The sequence below is a fragment of the Sander lucioperca genome, chromosome 15, assembly GCF_008315115.2.
Source record: "Sander lucioperca isolate FBNREF2018 chromosome 15, SLUC_FBN_1.2, whole genome shotgun sequence".
Classification (NCBI taxonomy): Eukaryota; Metazoa; Chordata; class Actinopteri; order Perciformes; family Percidae; genus Sander; species Sander lucioperca.
Genome location: NC_050187.1, coordinates 25,147,213 through 25,171,479, shown reverse-complemented (window position 1 = coordinate 25,171,479; position 24,267 = coordinate 25,147,213). Strand labels below are relative to the sequence as shown.

The 24,267-nt window shown below is 40.6% G+C and overlaps 1 protein-coding gene and 1 long non-coding RNA gene across 12 annotated transcripts; one reads left to right on the top strand and one right to left on the bottom strand.

Annotated features, from left to right (window-relative positions):
* The first annotated feature begins 1,858 nt into the window (after positions 1 to 1,858).
* On the top strand, positions 1,859 to 20,981 carry LOC116056179 (pleckstrin homology domain-containing family A member 1-like). Of its 11 annotated transcripts, none has more exons than XM_031308344.2 (14): positions 1,859 to 2,014; positions 6,865 to 7,078; positions 8,008 to 8,064; positions 8,192 to 8,237; positions 11,471 to 11,568; positions 11,893 to 12,024; positions 12,545 to 12,685; positions 13,632 to 13,700; positions 14,351 to 14,415; positions 14,536 to 14,599; positions 14,730 to 14,819; positions 16,830 to 16,903; positions 17,705 to 17,779; positions 18,862 to 20,981. In XM_031308344.2, the coding sequence occupies exons 2-14, from the start codon at positions 6,938 to 6,940 to the stop codon at positions 19,091 to 19,093; spliced, it is 1,284 nt and encodes a 427-aa protein (XP_031164204.1). In that variant the 5' UTR covers positions 1,859 to 2,014; positions 6,865 to 6,937; the 3' UTR covers positions 19,094 to 20,981. The 11 variants fall into 11 exon arrangements, 7 of the variants coding, with proteins under 7 accessions (XP_031164204.1, XP_031164209.1, XP_031164213.1 ...); XM_031308349.2 differs by lacking the exon at positions 1,859 to 2,014 and adding an exon at positions 6,483 to 6,634; XM_031308353.2 differs by lacking the exon at positions 1,859 to 2,014 and adding an exon at positions 6,483 to 6,759.
* On the bottom strand, positions 15,397 to 16,455 carry LOC116056235. Its single transcript, XR_004106527.1, has 2 exons — positions 16,357 to 16,455; positions 15,397 to 15,536 (listed from the first exon to the last, which is right to left on the bottom strand). It is a non-coding gene; the product is annotated as an uncharacterized LOC116056235 (long non-coding RNA).
* Positions 20,982 to 24,267: the final 3,286 nt, after the last annotated feature.

Genomic DNA, 24,267 nt, shown 5'->3' with positions numbered 1-24,267 from the left:
AAGTGGATTACCAAAGTCAATGTAACATTGAAAATAGACAGACCAAACGTTAGATGTCACCAAATCCCCAGTCCGGTAGAGACTAAAAAAGAGAAAAAGAAAAAAAGAAAAAAAAAAAAAATCAGAGCTCTCACTCAGATTGCCTTTCCAGGTACCAGAATTTTTTGATGTTTGAATGGGGCAGATTGCAAACAATATTAAACAAAATGTTAATATTAGTGGTCTCCTTTTACATAAAAATATTTAGATGAAATAGAAGAAGCAATAAAATCCAATATGAAGAGGTGTGTCCTTTGTGTCCAGTGTAGCAATACATTTTGGTAATAAAGTGGAGTCCCTGGGTCACATTACATGGACGTTACTGAATAAACTGCCATTATTTTTTATTTATATATTGTGTAAAATAAACGAATTACACATTAGTAATGAAAATAAGTGCACTACATGAAACTACTTCAGAATAATTGTTCAATCATAATTTACAATGCTATTGGCAAGGCAGCATTTAGGTATTGAAAGGGTAGGTTTTTTGTGTTATTTTAACATTAATACATTGATGATCTTTAAATAAGAAGCCAGCAGTTAAACACGAGGTGGGAGGTGAACCATCCTCCTACTGCCAAGTGAAACTGAAAAGAAGATGCTGCTGCGTCCAGAATGAATGAACTTTAAATTATCACCGCAGTGTCAATTTTATGTGAAAAAAAACCATCAAAATATATCACAGTGACTTTTTCAAAAGGCTTATGCATAAATGTAGGCTATGCATCACACTGCCCTCAACAGCAGATTTTCTTTTGTTTACAATTACATATTGGGTGGTGGTCCTACTGTGATAAAGTCTTAAATGTAGCTTTCTCCTTTTAGGCAGATGTCATAATAACCATAATGTAATTGGTTTGTGCCCCTTATAGCAGATATAGCCTAGCGTGTAATCAATTAGTTAGTTAAATGTATTTACAAAAGTGCTTATCACAGATATAAGCCACAAAGTGCTTTATAGGGCATAACACAAAATACAAGACAAAAATCATGTACAAAACACACTAAACTAACTAAAAGTACAAAACTAAAAACACAATACATAATGAGAATACAATATTAAAATGACACAATACTACATAAAGTACAGGTGCTTACAGTTCAACCAAATGCCTGTCTAAAGGTAGTCTTTATCTGATTAGCGCTTATACTTTTATATAAAAAATATTAAATTGTAGGACTATCTGGCAAGCTCCCCTCTGGTAGAAGCAGGGTATGAGCTACAGAACACTGTTAGCCAAAACAACCAGACACAAGAACAGTTTGTTCCTACAGACTGTATGAACTCTTAACCCCAGTCAATGGTGTCAGGATCAATCCCTGGGCAATTACCCTGTAACACCAACTATCCACCTTTCAGTAAACATAATTTAAACATATAAAAATCTGTCAAATATACAGTCATAATTTCATACCTTATAACCTGTTATATTAATAATTCTTTATTTATCCTAGCACCACTTGGACTTTTGCATTGCCCTACTATATTAGCATATTGTTTATAATCCTCATTGAGCTGTTTGTTTACATGTGTGTATGTAGGCTACGTATGTGTATGTGTGTAACTTATGCATACACATACATTATACGTGTATAGTCAATGTTTATGCTTGGTTAGCTTTGTTGTCCTTGTTTTTAGCCGTATTTGTGTCTAATGTATGTACTTTGAGATCAACAAAAAGCCGGAGTTAAATCAATTCTTTACTTTGCAAATAAAGCTGATTCTGATTCTGAAGCTGGTGTTCCCTATGAGGTGGTAAACTACTACCATCCACATTTTGTTTGTCTTTTTAACCACAGAGTGATCATCTTCATTATATACAATCTACGTTCCACGCTCACTAGCAGCAGCAGCAGCAGCAGCAGCCCTGTCTGTACTGGATCAGTGGAGATGGGCTGAGGCAGAGAACAGACCCAACAACACCGAGACCAACGGCCGTTGAGAGTAGCAGTTACAGAAGGGAACACCCGGGTAAGCTGACCCGTAACGTTTACCAAAATTAGTTACCAATAATTATCGTAGCTTTGTTGTTTCATACAGCTAAAGTTGCCAGTTATATGTTTTACAGGACTGGCTAAGACGTTAGCTAACTTAGGTTATCGTGTAACGTTATGACAAAACTTCTTTGCCATAACGCCAGATACCATTAACCCAGCTTTGTCTTGTTGGTAGCAGGTTGAACAAAACAGGAGTGACAGTTTTTAGGTGGTAAATGAATATAATGTTAGATGTTTTGTGATTCGTCTTACAAGTTTGTGGTGTGAAATAGTTAGCAGGCTAACCTCAGCCATATCTCCCAGTTCACTTCAGGCCAGAGTCGCTGATGTTGTCAGCGTGTTGTGGTAATCTGACGTTAGCTGTAACGTTACGTTAGCTAGCTGTTTGTCATTACAATGCTAAATGCTATTTTAACGTTGCGTGGAATTTGGTAGCTCGCTGGTTAACGATAAGTCGTTTGTTTTAGTAACTTAAGACACAGTCAGTGTAACTGTACCTAGTAGGGCCATGGATGTATTAGCTAGAAAGAACGAGTAGGGCTCGGTACCGAACTTCGATACTTTTAGTCACGACCGAATTGTCTCTAATATCGAGTATCAAAAAATGCCTTGTCATTCACTTCCACATTTTTAATACCTAAGGAGTAAGGTTAAATCATCAGCGTTAGTGAGCCAATAAGCATGCAGCATGCTTGTACCAAGTTTTAATAATGCTTGTGATTGGCCGTTACATGTTGAAGGGGCATGCAGGAAAAACACTAAATCTATGGGCTTATGTGGGTGTTGTTGTATTTTGAGAGGCTTGACCAAAATCTCTATAACTAAAGATAGCGCATTACAAGCATGGATGTATTATATTAACAATTACAAGCTGCGCCAATGGTAGGATATACCAGGTATACATTTCCTGCCTCCAAAATGGGCGTGTTCTCGTTAGAAAGTGTAATGAACGTCATGTGGATGGATGAAAAGTTATATTTGTATAATTTATTAATATTTTCTTTTGCTAACATTGGATATTTACAGCTAAAAGCCATATTTAGCATTACGGAAATTAGTTTTGTTAGGGAGTTTGTGAACGTTAGTTGACATAAGCTTATCTGTGTTGTCGGCTCATGAGACAGTTTCTTCTTGAGACAGAAACGGATCTCAAACACAGTTAATTTTCTCCTGATTTTTCCATCTGGAAAATGCCATTTAATTGTCAAAATGTTCAGGAGATATATGGCTTGTGAAAAATGGGTCCCATATTTATCTTGGTGACCATGGGGCGAAAAAAATCAGCCATAATCTGTTATCACATTCACTTCTCCTATTGGAATCAATAGACTCAGGACCTGCCGCTAGTCTTCCGAAGAGGCAAGGCAGTGGCGTCACCTGACACAGGTACAGGAAATTACTCAGAGTTGGGATGTCTCGGTTCTTAACGGCCTCTGGCTTGGCTACAGTGTTCGTCACATAAAAAGTAAAGGAGCTGAAAAAAAATGTACCCTAATGTGTAATGTTGTAATTCTTTCGGGATTTTATTAATTTTGTATCGAAAAAAGTATTGTTCAGGAACCCGTATCGAAAATGTTTGAACAATACCCAGCCCTATTAACCATGGATGTATTATAAGTACTGGATACAGCATTCCAGGCGGAGCCCCGTTCATTCCTTTGAGAGTTGCTCAGTGGAGTTGTAATTCCACTTTTTGGCCACTATGTTCAATTTGCATCGAAGCCTGGCACACTTCCTGGGGGCCTTCTATTACCTAGTGAGCATCTACATTTTCTCCTGCTCTGGGAATACAAAAACCCACACTAGCATATAGCCGTGATAAACGTGACCCTGCCTGACCGAGTAGCGTTAATTGTGAAGGCCAAAGCATGTCAAACCTGCTGGGCTTATGTGCTTCTTTCAGAGCCAGACTCTGACCAAAAATGACTCTTTTCAGCTGAACCGGAATAACCTGTCCCATCTTTGACCTGTAAAGATCCAATTAGTTGAAGTGCTCATATTATGCTTTTTGGCTTTTTCCCTTTCCTTTATTGTGTTATACAGTATATATTTTTTTTGTGCATGTTATAGGTTTACAAAGTGAAAAAGCCCAAAGTCCACTCCAAAGGGACTTACCATCTCCAACAGAAAACACTGTTCATAAACTGCTCCAAACAGCTCTATTGTAGTCCAGCCTTTACTTCAGAGACAAACGTGGTCACTTTGTAACACACGTTATAATGTTCGCCTAGCTGCTAGCATGGCACTCCCTCATACTCTGCTTCTGACTGGGTAGTAGTCTTTACCTAGCTACTGCGCTACTGTGCGACTCCCAACAAAGATGGAACAGAAGTGTGATGCCTCACTCTGTAGCTAAAACAGAGAGCTCAACACACAGGGTGAAAAGAGGAGCTGCAGCAATGTGCAGTACAACAAAAATATGGTGTGTTTTGAAAATGAAACCATGTAAACCTATTCTGATATAACCTCTAAATACAATTCTGAACCTGAAAATGAGCATAATATGAGCACTTTAAGTCCCTAAATTGCCTCTAGTCCGCTTGCATTTGTTCCTCAATTCTTTTTCTCATAGAGGATTTCTTTTATTGGTCATATGCATAACTATGACTGTAGTGCACAATGACATTAGTTCTGCTCAACATCTTGAATAGTGATTGGTACGTAGGCATGAGAACAACACAAGCTTTCTTCTCCACAGGTATTCACAGCTGTTGTGTGGCTTTCGATGACACAGCAGTACTCTAAAATCATGAAAAGAAAATATTGACCCTCTTGGGTTATCCAGTTGGTCCGTACTGTTGTTTTATGACTTGTCCTCTGTGACCAGTTGGCTGCCATATGACGTGGACAAAGCCTTGCTGCAAATGCAAAGAGTGAGTTTACCGTGGGAATGCTTGACCTAGAAAGAAGTCAATAATATCATGCCGCCTTTGTCCTACTTCGGCGTTGGACCTTTAAACTTGCTTGTCTTTGCTGTCTTGTGGTTCTTACTTTGCATATATATTTTCATTTATTTTGTCAGTGTGTCCCTCTCACTTTCTCTTGTCCACTGTCACCCAGTCTTTTTACATTATTACTTGCATCACACAGGGAGCCCTGCTCTGTATCCTCCAACATGTGAGCAGACAGAATGAGTGTACATTAGGAGTGTGCAAAACAATCGATTCACATTTGTATCGCGATTCAAGCTCTACCGATTCAAAATCGATTCATAGAATTTTAAAAATCGATCCATATTTTTGAATTAAATTTTTTTTTTTTTAATTGTATGTCTACTGCAATCACATGGGAAAAGTAACTACATTTACATACTGTTTATCATTTTTTAAATCGAGAATCGCTTTTGAATCGAATCTTGAGCCTAAAAATCGATAGCGAATCGTGACATTTTCTGAATCGTGCACCCCTAGTGTACATGTACAATAGTATCCTGGCAATTATTTGTATTTAAAGTATTCTGTGTTTGAATATTTTAACATCATATCCTGGCTTCAGAAACCCAGATATGCTACCAAAGCCCCTCTCGAGTATAGAACCTGGGATACTATGTGTATTTGTCCTCAGTACAATGAATGGGTTAAACAACTTTGAAATTAGCCCACCAGTTTTACTTGTCATTGAATTAAAACCAGTTACAAGTAGTAGGCTATTGGTTAGCCTCCACTATGGGGAGTAGTAGTTGCCTGTTCACCTTGTTGGGAAGTTGTTGCATTATCTCTAACATCTATTTTGCATCACTGCAATGCATGAGCATGTATGCAGTTGAACTTGTGCACCTCATTTACAGGATCACTAAACTCAACAGAGACGTCTCTCACTCTCACATAACAATCACTATTTGTGTAGTGTTCAGATAGTCGCTTCTCAACAGTGTTGCTCCTTTCTCGTGCCTATGATGACTCAGCTAGATGCAAGGCTAACTGAGATGCTCTCAGCTCAGAGTCCATGCACAACAACCAGGCCTTTTGTCCCTGCTTTGCCCCCATCCACCCACACAGTGCTCATAATGTCCTGGAGAAAGAGCGTCTTTATCTTTGCTTTCCAAAGACTCATCTCAATCACATATTTTAGTCTCAGTCCAAAAAGACAGCAGCTTAAACTGGCTAATGCGACAATATGCCTTCAGTAATGCTGTACCCACCCACACAGGGTTTGACATTGACATGCATGCGTTCATAGTCATACTCGTAGGACTAAGCAGCTGTACTGTAATCATTTACTTATTTGTTGATTTTCAGAGAGCTGTAGGTTTCTGGGATGTGTCAGACCTCAGCAGGTTAAATATTGCACCATCTCTCCCGCGCAGCTCCTGAGGGTGTTTGTGTCGTTTCTTTGTGTCGAACATGACTGAGCTCAGTGGCATTTTTTTTTTTTTTTTTGACCATGCTCGAGTGGGTGCTCAGCTGTGGAGGGAGGGTTTAGAAGGGGCTGGCCAGAGGCTTGCCAAATCGGATGAGAGAACAGTTGGGAGAAGATAGGAGAGGACTGCAAAAGAAGAGGGAGAAAGAGAGCAAGCTAGGGTGGCTGAAGAAGAGAGAGTGACAGTGTGTAGTGAGTGTAACAAGAGGAAGAAAGAGGGACTTGGAGAGAGTGGGTGAGGCTGATATAAAAGGATAAAGGCGGGGTTGTGGTTTGTGTCACATGATCCCCTGGCAGGCTGTAGCCTAGTGAGCTCCAGGTGGCAGAGAGACCAGAGATACAGAGAGAAAAAGAGCAGGAGTGGGTCACGCTAGCAAGGCTCACCACAAAGACAACTGAAATTCTACATTTACTCCCTCCCTCCTCACACTATTCTCTTTCCACTCTTTTCTCTCTGTCCTTCAGGAATTATTCCCGATCCCGCTTGCCCCCTCTCCTCTCCCGGCCCCAGCAGGCCAGGGAATGTCCCGGCAGCAAGATGCCTTATGTGGACCGACAGAACCGCATCTGTGGCTTCCTGGACATAGAGGAGTTCGAAAGCAGTGGCAAGTTCCTGCGTCGTTACTTCATACTGGACACGCAGCAGGGGAGCTTGGTGTGGTTCATGGACAACCCACAGGTAATTACAGAGGGCTGTATTAGCTTAGCTTTAAGCATTATTTTCAGGAACAAATCATCCAGGCACTGTAACTGCACAGGCTAATGTTTAATTTGTTGAATGACAATTGGACAATTTACAGGCAGCTGCATGCCAGCTAACGTTAGTTAGTAAACAGTGTGGATGATCAGCTCTCATGCAACTCCAGGCCGCTTCTAGCTAAGCTGTCGTCCTTCATTATGAACACAAAACTAAGTACAGGCTAAATGGAAAAAGGATGGACGAACTTGTATTACGTAATTATAGCTGATGGCAATTAGGCACATATTACAGGCACAGGAGTAGGTCAGGGCTAATGGTGTGTTTGTGTTTGAGCTATCGGCTGACATTTGTATAAATCGGTTAGAATGAACTCTGGTTAAACTCTAAACCTTGCATTAGTTGTTAGTTGTCTTCTAGTCATCTAGATGAATCCATGTAGTGAGCACTGATATTTGGAACAGTGGTCATGATTTTCTGCTCTATGACCCTTAGGGTTATTACAGTGTAACTCCTCTTGGTTTGTCGTGCTGGTTTGAAAATGCTGTATTTTTAAGTGCACTGTTACATGAAGTATTCATAAATCACGTAGTGCAGGAGAAATTTTAAATAATTCAGTGAGTGTCTTTCTTTTTATAGATTGAAAAAGCTTACAATTTAATGATGTTAAATCTGGATCCTGTAGTTTCTAGAAGCACAGCAGGAAACTGAAATAAACTATCATGGAGTGCATTCAAAGTATACTGTACTTACTCTGTAAAATTGACTTGCACTGCAGAACTTGACTTCATTCTCCCACCACATTATGTTCTGTCATAATCCACAGCTACCTGTCTTAAAAAAATTGGTGAATGATAATTTTTAGCTTTCACTTTTTTGCATACGTTGTACTTTTTACCATCCTCCTACAGAACCTGCCTGTTGGTACAGCCTGTGTTGGCTCCCTCAAGCTCACCTACATCTCTAAGGTAAAAAGAAATATTACCACCGAAGCATATCTGAAACTAACATGATATGATTATGCATAAATAGAACGCACTTACGGTACTTGGTTGAATTGGTAAACTAACAATTGTGAGATTTGTTCTCCTTTAGGTCAGCGATGCCACTAAGCTGAGGCCTAAGGCAGAATTCTGCTTCGGTAAGAAAACACCGTTAATCACAATCTTGCTATCAGTTTTTAACGTCTCAGCATTAAAAATACTAATTTGATAGTTTACTGTAGGAGTTGAAAAATATAGACCTATTTAGAAAGAATTCAGTGATTTCACTAACCTTTTTACACCTTAAATCTTTTTTTCTGTACTGGCATGGTGTAGCTTATGTGTCTTGGACATTATTATTGGCAGTATGAATCAAAATAAATGGTAACCCAACTTGTCAAATAAACTTGCATCTTGTTAAAGAAGAGAACTTGCATGCAGTGCTTTGCAAACATCAGCAGTGATGGTCTGATTAATCAGCTGAGTACACTTAATACAATCAAAGGGAGGAATGTTTGCTGTCCTTCTCTGCCCTCTAAACTTGGTCAAGCACAGCTCTCCATATACTTTCTCCACCATGGACCAGGCAGCCTTGTTTAACATTGTCTGTTTAGCCAACACACCAAGATGCAGGAGGCCACAGCAGTTGATGGTCTGAGTTTGTGTTGATCAGGTTGAACTATTTTATGATTGTTTGTGCCTTTTTTTTTAGATTGCTTAACCCTAATCAGAGATGGTTGCGTTGGCACCTGATACTTTTTCTTGGATCATGTTTTTAAATTTAATAAATCCAGAGACTCAGCAATTGGACGTTTCTCCCAAGAGTTCTGTCTTTATAATTGCAGTCCATATTGTACTGCAGAAAGCATGTTGAATACATTCCCCACGCCACAAAACATTTTTAAACCTTCATTGTTTACATCAGCTTGTGGTCTTTTTCTGTTATACCGGTGCTGTGTGCATTTCTAGCTTTTAAGGTGCATAATGTCAACTAAGGCCAACTAATGTTGATACACATGCTCTGCAAAATTCTGAATCTTAGGGGTTGGGTTTTGCTTGAAAATAACTAGTTTGAAAAAGTCAATTTTGGAAATCGTCGGAACCAATTAAGACATCAGAAAGGTATGAGGAGAGGGAGTTTCGGAAAGCTTTTCAACCATCCAAGTCGAGCCCTTATCCTACTAGTGAATCTTTTGCAACAAAGATATTGTTTTATCTTGACATTTGTCCTTGTCTCTTTAACCTGTGTGGAATGAAACGTGTTGCATACATATGAACCATCATCAGGTTATTTAGCAGTAAACCTCCATTCCCTGTTATTGTTTACTAGCCCCTCACCTCCTCTTCCATCTGTTTCCATAGCAGGAAATACTTAGTGTGTTGACCACCATGACTGTGAGAGTGTCTGGCTGTGTTTGCGCACCAGTTGCCTTGTTGAGGTTTTGACAGGATGCCGGCATCCTAATCGGAACCTGATTCAAAGATGTATAAAGTTATTTTTAAACTGCCGTTTGTGTGCCACATGTTTTTCTAATATATATGAACCCTGCTGCTCCCCCTCTTCCTACTTCTAGAAACTAGAAACATGGGGTGATGAAGTATTTAGAAATGTTGGACGTCACAGTTACAGATCTTTTTACAGTAAGAAAGTAGAGACTAGGGATCGGTATCATTAGGATTTTATTGATACTACTACTCTTATCGAGTAGCCAGCAGCTAAGTTTACAAGAATTTGTCAAATTATAAGATAAGTGGCAAACTAATCTAAACAGTTACACTTCATTCAGAAAGCTTTTGTCTTAGCTTGTGTAAAACAATTAGCTATTGGCTGAGCTAGTGCGCTGTGCTTGTGTAAAACATATGTGTCTCATACACCGCTTGATGAGAGACTGCGGACAGAGCAGATTGATTACATGACTGTAACGTTATGTATAGTTTTTAACTTAAGCGAGGCTGTAAACTTACGACTATGCTAATTTAGTTAACTTTAGCTATCAACAATAACTGCACCGTTTACTTGCGGAGCGCTTGTCTGCCTGTCTGTTCACATGAGGAGCACACGCTGTACTGGGCCAGAGTCTCTGTGTGTGTGTATTGAGTACAACCCCACCCCTCGCACAACGAGAGAGGCAGAAAAGGTGTGTGATGCTACCATTCATTGCTCGATAGCCTAATTTAAAGCTATGGAAATCCCACTCCCTAATTGCTCAAGTACCGATAGCAGAACCGATAACGCCGGACCTTCAAAATACTCCGGTTTTTACTAATTTAGAACCGGTTCCTGTGTAGACCTGGGATTCGGGGGGCATCCCTAGTAAAGACTTGATTGATGTGATTGATGATGGATGTGGGTCTGTACCTTGTGTGGGGTTGTGAGAGACAACATGAGTGCATGTGAACTTTGGTGCTTGGCTGCATTTCTCAGCAGCACACATTGTTTTATAATGTGTAACTATGAGTCAGATCTGATACTCCTCCTCCTGGATTTATCTACCCAGTGCCCAAGAGACCATTACATTTGTACCACTACCAAGCCGTTTACTGCTCCCAAACATACAGTGGACACATTTGAAGGTTAAATGAGACCAGACGGAGATTTATTTACAGGGAAGTGGGAAGAGGGAAAGAGAGTGAGGTCTTGCATGTGTCTGTCTTAAGACCTGGACCAAACACAGAGAACAAGGAAGAATGATCCTCATTGTGCCACAGAGTTTGACTTCCAGTGCCTTTTACAGCTCGCCCCCACCAGATTTACCAGTCCAGCTTTAATGTAATTCATTTCCATGGTGCCGAAAGGAACTAGAGGAGACACAAGGGTGGTTTGAGCTGCAGAATTGAAGGATTTATGGCAGCGAGAAAGAGAATGAGAGACTTGAGTTCTTTCAGATCCTAAATCCTGATCCATAGATAATCAGTATTTGACCCAAAAATGTCTTTGTGATTGAAAATGGGGTTTGCTAATGTTCACATGGGTGTGAAAATGTGCAAGAAGATTTGATGGTTGGTAGCCATGGGCTTTTTTTTTTTCTCCGTCATGGTTAGAAATGGGTAGGACGGTAGTGGCAGACTGAGGCAGCTGGGTCATCATCCACATGGAGGGAATGCTGCTGGTAGTGCGTAGGAGAGTCCCTTGGCTCTGTTGTTTTTCACTTCCAGAGAAATCTGTTGCAGTGGATCTGTTCTACTGACACTCCATTATATTTTCTGTACAAGAAAGGCCATGAGCGCAATTAGTCAACACCTACTTCATAGTATTTCTTGGTAAATGTAATGCTTATTTGCATGTGATTCATAAAAAAACATAATTAATCAGATGGTGTAGTGTAGAGAATGAAGTCTGAATATACTTTTACTCTTTTATTGTTCCCACTGCTTTTTTATGATCTGTTAGTCATCAATGCTGGGATGAGGAAGTTCTTCCTGCAGGCCAACGATCAGCAGGACCTCGTGGACTGGGTCGATGCTCTCAATAAAGCCACCAAGATCACTGTAAGTCATACACACACACAGTGTGAAATGAATGAGTGGACTGTCAAAAAACTAGATAGAAGTTAGTCAGAGCATGACTAATAGGATGCTGTGTTGTTGCATTGAGTGCTGGGATAAAGGACAATTTCCATTGTTCTCCAAGATGTGTTGAAGGCTTGTCAACTTCTGCATACATAGAAGTTACAAACTGTGTTTTAACTATAGAGAAAAGGAGTATTTTCAACCCTACATCTAATTTCCACAAAACACATTTTTCTGTTTACAATTTGTGTGTTTAAGTAAAAATGTCAAACTTCTGAACTTTGATATGCGTGTCTTCTTAAGGTGCCAAAGTTGTGTGATGGACACCAGAATGCAGAGAACCAGAAGGCTTTACCGGATCTAATAGGGCCCAAGAAACAAGTCTCCTATAAGACAGAGATCATTGGAGGAGTGCCCATCGTCACTCAGACACAAGTAAACATGACACGCATGAATGCACATAAATTACACACAAAAATGTATTTGATTCAAAGATTCCAAAACCTTTCAAATGAAACACAACAGTGACAAACTGTAGGCAGAACACTTCATGCTGATTTTACTTTAATAACGTCTTTAATGAAAGTAAGCAAAATCTATATTATTTTGAAAAACATAACTTTAGCTACAAATACACCTTTGAATTGTAACTTAATTCCCACAGTCCTTCTTTTATATTGTCACACATTTAGAGCTAAAATGTTGCTGGTTCCAGCTTCACAAATATTATAATTTGCTGCTTTACTAGTTTATCATTTTAAACTGAATATTGGTTTGGGACTGTTGGTTGGAAAAAAATTAAGCAATTTAAAAACATCACCTTGGTTTCTGAGAAATTGTGATGGACATTTTGCCCAACTTAGATTAGCCCTCGTGCTATGCAAAAATCTGTGTCTGTTTTTTTTTTAAATGTTGGTACTTGCAATTACAATATTTTGCGTCCTTTACCCTAAAGCATGATGGGGGTGATGGTGCAGACAGAGCGGAGCGTGAGGCCATGCATCGCTCCCACAGCCAGCTGCCGTACTTCCTGGGCAGGCCGACCCAGGAGCACGCCGCCATCAAGTCAGGCTACTGCGTCAAGCAAGGAGCTGTGGTGGGTACCTGTCGCTCTGTTGGGTTGAGTTGGTTTCACTTAGACTGCTGGTACTGTTTAGAGAAGTTCATCAATACAATAGGAATTGTGAACACCTTTCAAATGAGGCATGTGGTGGAGACCTGCACCACTGGCTGCATACAGTGCAACGGCTTTCTGAAAGCTCAATGGTGTTTTTTGCCCCCGACTGCTCCTTCCAGGCAGCGCTGCGACCGCTGCCTTCAAGGCACCTAACCTTAACCTTAACCATAACCATAACCAGTGCCTAATCCTAGTGCCTTCCAGGCAGCGCTGCCTGGAAGGAGCCGTTGGGGGCAAAAAACACCGATAAACTTTCTGAAATGCACTGCATTTAGATAGCCTCCCCATGGACACGCAACAACATTTATGATTAATGGCACCGGTACAATTAAAGTGACATTCACAAAAATAGCACCTCCATCTAGGAGGAAATGTAAAGTTGTTTGTTGTTTTTTTTGGGGGGTGCATTTTCGGCCTTTATTTTGATAGGACAGCTGAAGACATGAGAGGGGGAATGACATGCAGCAAAGGGCCGCGGGTCAGAGTCGAATCCGGCCCCACTGCATCAAGGAGTAAACCTCTATATATGGGCGCCTGCTCTACCAACTGAGCTATGTGGGCGCCCGAATGTAAAGTCTTTTGACTTGTGGAATGTCAGATGATGAGATTTTAGTTTGGTTGTGATAAAAGGTTGCCTACGGAAATGCTGGTGTGTACAATTCTGTACCTAATAAATGCCTAAGTATAATTATCTTCCCCCTCCATATATATATATATATATATATACATTGTAAAAATGTGTAGAGGGATAACTACAATTAAAACTGCTGTCATTATTGTAGCAATTTGGCATTGTAGCATATTTAACAACTTGTTTGCCTTGCAAAACAAAAGATCTGAACATCTTTTCCCTTTTCTTCCCCAGATGAGGAACTGGAAACGGCGATATTTCCTACTCGAAGAAAACTCAATGAGTTACTTCAAGTCAGATTTGGTAATTAACTTTGATTTTAGTTATGTAAAGCCTTTTAAGGAATGTTTTTATTGATGATATATGTTGATTAAATTCACCCCCACAGTCTGAGGCAGAGTAACCGCAAATACACAGTCCCGAGTTCTGACATGTTTTATCTGCAGTCTGTGGAATTCAGTGCTTTCACTTCACATGTCCTACCTTGTGTTGTCCCCCCTCCACCCCCCACCCCCTGGCCTTTCTTACTCTCACACACACATACACACACACACACACACACACACAGACTGTCCTTGGGATAATGCTGCACGTCCCATACCCTGTCCTTGTCCGGGGCTGCCCTTATTTGACAGCTCTATCTGTCTATTTGGCTATCAACAGGCCCCAAGGACACAAACTCTGCCTGCTGTATCAAATGGCCGGGTCGAGAAAGTTACAACTATCAGAGATTTTAGTTTGCAGTCTGCTACTTTTAAGAAAGTTCACTCTCTGTTGTCCCTATAAAACAGAAAAACCACGCAGGACAGCCTCGTTTTTAGACAACCTATTAAAAAAGCATTTATAATACACATGCAAATATTTAATAATAAAAAAATATTTATCCTGTGTATTTCAAGTGTTGATCTTTGTCTTCTTTTAAATATTATGAACAGTTATTTACTTGCCTTTAGGAGAAAGAGCCTCTGAGAATGATCCCACTGAAGGAAGTTCACAAAGTCCAGGAATGCAAACAGAGGTATTTAAGATGTCCCAGCGTTTTCGCATTGTGCAAAAAAATAGTGTTTACCTTTCCTGATTTAGATAAAGATATAGATGAGGTTTTTATGATCTGACTTGTTTTCCACTTTTGTCGTAGTGACATTATGATGAGAGATAATCTGTTTGAAGTCGTCACCACATCAAGGACGTTTTACATACAGGTAGGATGTTTTCTGTAGTAAAAAAGAATGCACACTTGCTCTCTTGCTTGTCTCCATGTCTACCAACAGTCCATACAATCTCACTCACCTCTTTGTCACTCACTGTCCTCTTCTTTTATGTCTCCACTAGGCGGACAGCCCAGAGGAGATGCACAGCTGGATCAAGGCTGTCTCAGGGGCCATTGTGGCCCAGCGGGGGCCTGGGAGGTCTGCTGCCACAGTATGTATCTACACTACAGCACCCTACACTACAGCACCTCTTACTGTCACCATAGTATGGATTCAAGTCATTATAAGTAGACTTGAATCTGGAATCTGATTGAAATTTAGAGACCTCAAATGTACCTGGGGACAAGGGAAATTACTTCAGACTCGACTTGCATGTGCAGAATGTCACAAGACTTATTTGTGTTGTTTCACTCATGTGATTTATTGATTATGGTTCGCCGTTTCTTGCTCTCACAAGATCTCATATAACAGCAAGCTACAGAGATGCAGAGAAAATCCTTTTTGACTTCATCTCAAACAGATGCAGAGTAGCAGAAATGGTAGTTTGGCAGTATGTTTCAGATGAGTTGCCCCATGAACTTATTATTGTATTTTAAATATATTAAGCCCAGCTGTTGTAGTTGTGGTTGTATCATACGAAAACAAGATTGATGAACCTAAATTGGGCTCTGTGTAGTCTACACCAGTAGTTTCGAACTCCCAGTATTTACACTGTATTTGGCACAGCCTGTTTCCTCATCCCTCCTCGTCACCACCCAACAGCAAAATATAGATTTTATTTTTTTTGGCCATGCTGTGATATTAGATAACCAACAGTCGACAGATGACAGGAAATGAAGGGGAGGGAGACAAAGAGCCCCAGCTGGATGCAAACTGGGGACGTTGCGGTTCATATTTAGCGCCTTAACCCCTGAACCACCAGGCACCCCTATGCTTAGGGCTGAACGATTTTTGAAAATAATCTAATTGCGATTTTTTTCCCAAATATTGCGATTGCGATTCGATATTCGATTATTTTTTTTAAGCTCTTTGTCTTCTGTATTATTCAAGAAAGACAAACAATAAATCATTTTATAGTATGAACAACACACAATTACACATTAGACAGTTAAATAAGTAAAAATATAGTGTGTATGTATATATATATATATATATATATATATATATATATATATATATATATATATATATACACACACACACACAACAGTGTATTTTTTTTTTTACAGTGCACAGAGAGGAGCTGCCTCCAGCCCCTCCCCCTCGTGAAGTTACGTGCTGCGGTGTGCACTTGTTCAGAGAGGCTATCGTTACGTTAGCTAGTTGCTGGTGTTCTTGCCGTGGGATTAACTGTACTAATAAAACTGTTGAAACACCGCGGCCACGCTGCTGTGAAAGCTCCCTGAACGTCATTTATCAGTCTGCCTGTTACCCCTCTCAGTGGCAGCTCCTCCACTCATATCTTTATAACGGAGCTAGCTAACTGCTAACCGGAGCTAACCGCTAATCAGAGCTAATCATTGCTAACCGAGCCTTGAGTTCTGCGTGTCTGTATCCATTAACTGCATGTATGGACTCGAGCTCAAGGTACGACGTAGCGTTAGCGTGCTAGTTGATGCTTTCTCTACGGAGTGCAGACTGATTAGCTCTCGCGAGTCATGTGACCAAATTGCAGCCTTTGCGATTAGGAAATCGCATTTTAACATATCGCGATATTATCGCAAATGCAATTAATCGTTCAGCCCTACCTATGCTATCTTTTTTTAACTAAAGTAGGTCATCTGAACATTAGATACTCACTCAGATCATCAAATCTGTCTGAGAACATTACCGAGTTTTAGAAACCCATTAATTAATCAGCAGCCTACATAGAGCATAGCATAGAGACAGGCAGTCAGACTTGAGCAGGTGACAAGAGAGAAGTAAACCAGTTCTGTAGTCCTGACTGCAGAGGAGAGAGTGTCCTCTGCAATTGGTCCCTTCTGGTTAGACTGGAATTATTCTCAATACCTCTGCGCTGTCTGATTCTCTACAGTTCCATGTTTCGTCCCTCCTGTGTCCTTCTCTCTCTTGCTTGTATCTCACCCCCCTTTTCCTCTCCTTCTCTCTCTACCTTCTCTTTTTTCCATTTCTTTCTTTGTCACATTCTCTCCACCTCCTCCTCTCCCTGTGGGCAGACAGCCCATCTGCTCTAATACTGCTTTGCACTGTGTTGTTGCAGATGCGGCAGGCCAGACGGCTGTCGAACCCCTGTATACAGAGGTATACGTCTCGAATCGGGGAGTGCAGCAGCACGTATGTCAGCTCGTCTAAATCCCCCCTTTTAAACTATAAGTTCACATTTTTTAATACTGTTTTCCACTCACTGGCTGGCCCTCTGTGGTAGACATTATAAGAGCAGATCAGATCTGACGTCACATCTGATGCTCCTGTTTTTTCCAGGAGCCAACCACAACCTCAGTATGACTGTGATAACCCAACAAGCGCTCCTCCCTTCACGCCCTCGTACTCGCTGCTTCTCTCATCCACCTCTCGTTCTCCTCTGCTTTCCTTTGCTCTTTGCCGCACTGTCACTTTAAGCGCAGCTTTAAAGTTTAAGCCCATTTTATTCAGTGCGGTCAGACAGTTCCCAGTTTAAAAAACATCTTTGTTTAAAAAATGTTAAGACTTGAAGTGTGCTTGATTTAGCTTCTCTAGCATGTGATGACTGTCGCCACGAGCATGGCAACTGAAATCAAGACCACCTTGAGTCATTCAAATGCTAATAAGTAAGATTTTTGTAAAATGACTCGGACAACAGCTGGAATATGACCATCTAATTATCAGAAAGACCTGCAGTCACTGCCTGTCTCCCTTCCTCCCTTATAACTTTACTTGCACAGCTTTTACCTGTCCTCACCATTATTGATGATGCTTCAGTGTAAAAAAAAAAATAGAAATATACATAATTTCATGCACAAACATACACTTGTCTCTGCATGACCTACCTGACCAGCTTAGCTATGAGTACCTTGAGCCTATTTCTATCTGTCTTTATTACTGGGTACATGTGTCTTTCACACCTTGTGTTTCTCTTCCCTTCATGCATCTCTGCAGTCTGCTGCAGCTGTGTACCTGTCTTAGATGTGTGACATCCTGCTTGTCTCTCCTCCTCCCTCCTGTTCGCTGCCTGTATGTTTTTTCTCTTTCTCATACACACGATGATACTTGTGTCCATGTTGACTTCCTACACCTTTTGTGTGCTAAATGTTTTAAACCGCTTTTAAAATGAGGACTCGTGAATGCTGAATCCACATGTCCATAGTTACAAACTTGGTTTTCATAGTGGTGTGTTGATTCATATGTGAATATTTGGGTTTGTAAAGGGGCAAGGGGCTCATGGGATGTCTTCAGTGTGGTATATTATCTGATTTTCTGTTTAACTGCCCCTAAATTTCAGCATGAGCTTGATCTGGGACCTTTTGAATTCAGCATACAGTAAAGCATCTCTCAACACATGTGCGCCTCTCCCTAGGATTTTTAGACATGTTTTTGCCAGGAAACGGACGCTTAAGTGATACTTGGTGGACTTACTGATCAGGATTTTCACAAGCCTGTAAAGTTACAGGGTATGGCTGTGGTGCTGTGGGAGAAACTGTGTGTCAAAATACATCTTAAAGTTGACACATATTTGTATTGGAGTCTTGATGCTTCATAGTTGGGATGTTTCTCTAACCAACATTTCACCAGCTGCTCAGTTGCTACCCCTTTTTTGCTTTCACTACCTCTGCTTTGTTTTTTCTATCTTCCCATGCTTCTGTTTTGTGTTTCAGAGATTGAAATTTGACAATGAAAAGCTGTGAAATAATGAGCAACAACCATCACTGCTTCCTAAGGCACTCTGCTCCTCCACTGTAACCTGTCAGACTACCAAATCTAAAACCTGTTGACACTACTACCACGTCTCTGCTACTTCTACTACTACTACTACTACTGCTACTTCTGCTACTGCTACTACTGCTACTACTTCTACTACTGCTACTACCACCATCTCCTGTTTCTAGCAATGCTACATTCTTCAGCACCTACAACCTCCAGTACCAACTCTGCTAAGGCTGCATCAGGCTCCACATGCTGGTGCTAATTCCAAGTCTGTAACTCACTTTCGGTCTCCTCCAATAAACTGCAGGATATCAGGATTTCACTTTGCTTACTAACAACCACTCTCTTTTTTTTCTCGCTTTCTCCGTTTCCTCCTGCTGTTTCTGCTGCAGGAACACGGCGCCCGTTCCACTTTCTACCGCAGCCCCGCGGGTCCCCCCGTCCCTCGCTCGCCCATATCTGCCATGCCACCATGCTACCCAGAGTGGGGGGCTGCTGTCACGTGCGGCACACGCTCGCAGCCTGGCATGGGACAGCGAGCACTTTATGAGCCTGCTGCCACGGCCCAGTCACAGCCACACGCCAGCACGCCTGTCCCTGCAGGAGACGCGCCTGGCAAAGTGACCTGCGAACCACCTGTGAACAACATTACTAACTCTGAGGAGTCACCGTGGCGACGGCGGAGCAGCTTTGAACCCCACATGCCTGAACCACCCCTGGACCTGGATGACGCTGACCTGCCAGTGAGCCAGGTCTGAGTTGTTAAACTGCACATTAAAACTCGCTTTTCTGGTTGGATGTTGAGAGAGATTCAGAGAGGAAACCATGTGCATCAGGTGTTGGGAGGGGGGGGGGGGGCAGGCATTGGTTTTCAAACCAAAAGCTGTAGATGGGTGAAAATGTACTACGTCACAAACTTGTGTTTTTGAGCTCCTCCGTCAGTGCCGTCAGTGTGCTAAAGAAACAAGTTGGGTGACCACTGAACAGCGCTCACGTGCCAAAGACGACCCAGTCTTCTCTCACACCCCCTCTGCCTGCCTGCTGTCACATTCACAATGGTGTATTTATTTACTAAGAGTTGATGTTGTCAAACAAAACTACACATTTTAGTTAACTAAAACAATGATTAGAATTCAATGACAGAGCTTCATTTTAACCAATACAGGCACAACGATATGACGGAGGATTTTTGTAAAAACTACTTTGTGCCAAGAAAATAAGGGAGCTTTCAAGGTTGCAAACTATTTCCTCTTGTCTGAAAAGTGCGTTCAAACTGAGGACTGGCTTTTCTTCACCTCTCTAATCTACTAGTTTCAACTGTGTGGTCCATTCATACCCTCAGTATTCACACACCCTGGATTTGTCTACTATTGTTGGCCAGCGATATAGCTAGGGGTCAAGCCTAGTCTGAGATCAAATCCTTGAATGAGGACGCAAGTTCTAATTCAGAGATTCTGGACTGGTCTACAACTAGATGCAAATAAAACCAACTATAGATTTGTATATGATTCATTGTTTATGATAATGCAAGACCAATTGTACCGCAGCCACATTTAGTCAACTTTTTTTTCGCCATGCCTTTGACTTAAATTTGTCTTTTAATTTTTTCAGTATATGGTAGGGATAAAATCTGTGAGATTTAAGTTGACTGTAATTGACCACAAACTGAAGTAGCTTACGTGTAAGTCTACAGTGAATAGTTTTTACAGTTAATCACAGGTAATGGTATGAAAGTGAGAGTACTGTGCAAAAGAAAAACAAATGTCTACGCTATCACAGTACATGCATTGCTTCACAGCCTGAATCAGCTTTTTTTCCAAACTATATTTCAGCATACTAGACTTTATGGACTCCTGTTTGTGACACTGGGTGACGTAGGAACTAAACAAGAAGTACAGGGAGTACACTTGTATACATTTTGTAATTCATAGTAATAAAAACTTCAGCAATAGGGCTGGGTCAGTTAAATAAGCTTCATGTCCTGACAGACTGGGTAATAACCAGCTCACCAGAGTTAACTTAACCTACAGTTCATTGTTTGAAGATGAGTATACTGTATGAACACCATGCAAACATTTTGAATCATGGGTTTAACAGAAAAAAAAAAAACATTCAAGCTCAGACACTTCCGTTGCATGTTAACATTTTATTGATTCCTCAGATAGTTTTTCTGTTTTTAGATTTTCTACGGCCTCTCTGTGTATTGTGTATTTGCAGAATAGAGCTGTGTGCAGCAGATTTATTTTTTATATGCTTTTAGATGTTTCCTGATATTATTCCGTACTTGTGTTGCCAACCCAGCAGCAGGCAGCTGCCTCATGGTTTTATTTAAAAATGTCTCACTGTAGTCCTGCTAAATAATACACACTAATCTTTTCTTTTTTTAAGTGCCTGCTTCATTTAAGCCCAACCAAGTCAAGCTGTATTACCCCTTTTCAGTCTGGTGTAATTGGTTTGAATTGTCTCTATTTATTATGTGGATGACTTGAAACAAATAAACACTGAAAATGTGCACAGGTTTCCATCATTATTGTGCTCATCTATCTCCGAACAGCAAAATTAGTCTGTGAGAGTAAAGTGAGAGCTTTGCAGTGACGCTAGAAAGAAAGATTCTCTACTCATTAAGGCGCCCTCTGCCCTCTTGTGGTGAGAGGGAAAAAAACTTCACTCTGGTTCACTTCCATTAACAGGCTATGGACTCAATGAAAACGCAGTGCTGTACAAGTCATGTGTTATGTATTCATCAACAATACAATGATTTAGTTATCAAAGTGGAAATGAATTCCAGTAGTACAAAAGACCATCTACAAGAATGGAAGCAATGGAAGATAAACATAAAATAAAATGCATGAGAAGCATTAGATTTACTGTAAGCATGCAAACAAATTAGTGTAGGCTGGACACACCAAGCTAGTAAGTAAATAAAATAGAATGAATGTTTCTGCTGTACTCAGCCTCGTATTTCCCCTTATTGTCCATATTTTACCACCCAACACATTAAAATGTGTGTGTCTGTGTAATGTGATTACAGAAAAACATTATTATTACGGACAACTACTATCAGTAGGAAATATCTATTTTTTCAGCATATAAACAGTGATGGAAGACATTAGATCCTTTATTCAAATTAAAGTAACAATACCATACTGTAAATGAACTACATTGAAAGTCTAGCAAAATGTACTTAAATTGTCAGAAGTATTCATAATGCAAAGAAAATAGCCCCTGCAAATACTATTATATATATCATAGTATTGGATTATTATTACTGAGTTCATCATATGTTTTGTAGGTAAAATGTTAATCTGCACTAGTAACTGAAGCTAAGTTGCAATAAGTGCAATACTTCCCTCTGAACTGTAGTGGGGTAGAAGTATAAAGTAAGTAGTACGAAATGGAAAAGTAAAGAACAAATACTTCAAATTTTTATAATTAAATGTATGTAGTTACATTCTGCCACTGCACATACAATATGCATTTCCTCATGTATGTCTGGGTATCCTTCATAAGCGCTTAATGAGGTGCTAGTTACATAATGCAGCCTCTGGCTTTGTGTGTAGATGGATTTACAGAGTGAGATCATGGAGCAACACTGAATATGCAAAGCCTAACCCTAACCCTTTTAATCAGTCAGATAACCAGCTGTGACATATTCTAGGCTTCAGTCTATGTTTGTGCAGTATATTGTGGATACTGCATGTGTAGGTGATAAGGATGATGTCAAATGGTTCATAGTAAGAGGAAAAAACAACACGTAGGCCGTAGCTGGCTGGTGTCTTGAGGTAGGAAGTAGTGTATACTGCAAGTTCTCCTGACTCCATCTTCACATAGTACATCTCAGCTCCTTATTGGAGGATGCAAGACTTTGGTGTGGCTGCAGACATGGAAATTAAGCCCCATTTGGACTGTCAAGGGCCTCACAGCCAGAGACATCATTGCAGACTGGAGTGGAGAGATCACACAGACCTCAATGGAGTCCATCCTTGGTTAAACTCACTGGCCTTGGTTGGAGGAATGCATGGGTGTTCCTATAGATGAGGTTGTTTTCATCTGTGGATTTTCCCACCATTTCTCGCCTACGTCCTCATGCTCCACGAGTGTTGCCACATAGTGGGTCTGATGATGCTGTAAGGTCTTATTACTGCTGCATGAGTTTCATTCATTTTTACATCAGTCAACGGTGTGTGCCGTTATGCATCTAAATGACATGGTGCCCTCATTTAACTAAAAACAATTAGTCTACCTTGAATTCTGGGTTACAAGTCTAAATTGTGCACTCTCACTGTTTCCTGTGCTGCACAAGGCGGTCCAGTCTTTGAGAACATATATGACTGCCCTCCATCCCTTTATGCCCCTCTCTAATTGCCTTTTGGATACAGAGGCTTGTGTTACCCAGAGCTCCGGCACACCGCAGGGGGCTTCGTTCCTCAACCCTTAACATTCCCAAGCTGCGGTTTTGAGATGTGCTCCCCTGCATCCAGCCACACCAATTAAACCGAGAGCCATTAATACAACCCTGTTCCCGTAATCAATCACATTATATTGAGTTGTTTTATGACACTGATTAATTGCCCCGAATGTTAACTGGATTCTTTTACAACTCACCGCAGACATCTAAACCTAACAGAGATTTGTTGTTCACCACCACTAGAAATTGGTCCCTTGATACTTGAAATGTGTGTTATTTCAACAAACAATCAATTTAAAGGTTATTTGATGGTATTTCCAGAGAAATGTAGTGTTAGATTGAGTGTGTGGCACAAATGGTTATTGTAAGAAATCTTTAGATTACTCTTTGATTGATTTACACTTGAACTCGGATGCAAAAAAATATTATTTGGATGTCCCAATCAGATGTTGTTTATTTCCCTGTTAGCTAAGTGCTTATAACCCATCGAGCTGGGATACGACCATACATGATGTTCTCTTGCAATTTTCCAATCAGACCATATTTGGCTGTTTATAAATTCCTGCATTAAGTCCACAAATCCCACAATCCACCCAACTTTTTTTCCACCACTGATTATCCTAATTAGCCATAGGGCTTGTTTGGATGCCAGGAGTGACTAATTCATAAAGGGAGTAAAGAAGAAAAAAAAACAGGGAATAGGCCTGCTGGATGTGTGGAGGTCTGTGCAGCATATACAACATCTGTGCTGCCTGGCTCCTTTCACTACTTGTTTTTTTAATTGTTTGTAAATAACTAAATCAGGTTCAATGCCAATATCAGCAAACCTCGCCCAGGCTGAAATGTCCTAAAGCTTTTCTCCCAGGTGGCCTTGACCTTCCCAATCCCCCTTGGAGGGAAGCAACAGAAAAGGAGAAGTTACACACAGCTTTGTTACCTTTTTGCAATGCTGTTACTTGAAATATTTACAGTTTAGTGTCACAGCTCTTAGATAAATACACATCTACTGTACATACTACATCAATTCCCATACAGTCTTTTTTCTGCTCTTTCCTCTGTTTTTTTTATTTTATCCTCACGTTTCTTGAGACACGTCAATAACGCAGCACTTCCGTTCAATACGTCACGAAACGCACCAATCACCAAGCTTGTTGTGATTGTCTAGAAAGTGAGTTGAGTCTTTGATGCGGTGCCAGCAAAAAAACGTAAACTCGCGTAATGGGTTGCGCAGTGGAGTTTCTGTTAAATGCCTCTCCAGCTGAAGTGACTCCCCCCTCATTACTACTGAGCTCTCTCATCCCATTACACTGCAAGCAGAGAGCGAGCATTTGGAACTCTTTTAAACTTTCTATTTAACTTTTAAAACTTATTTTAGTTTAGTTTGAGAATC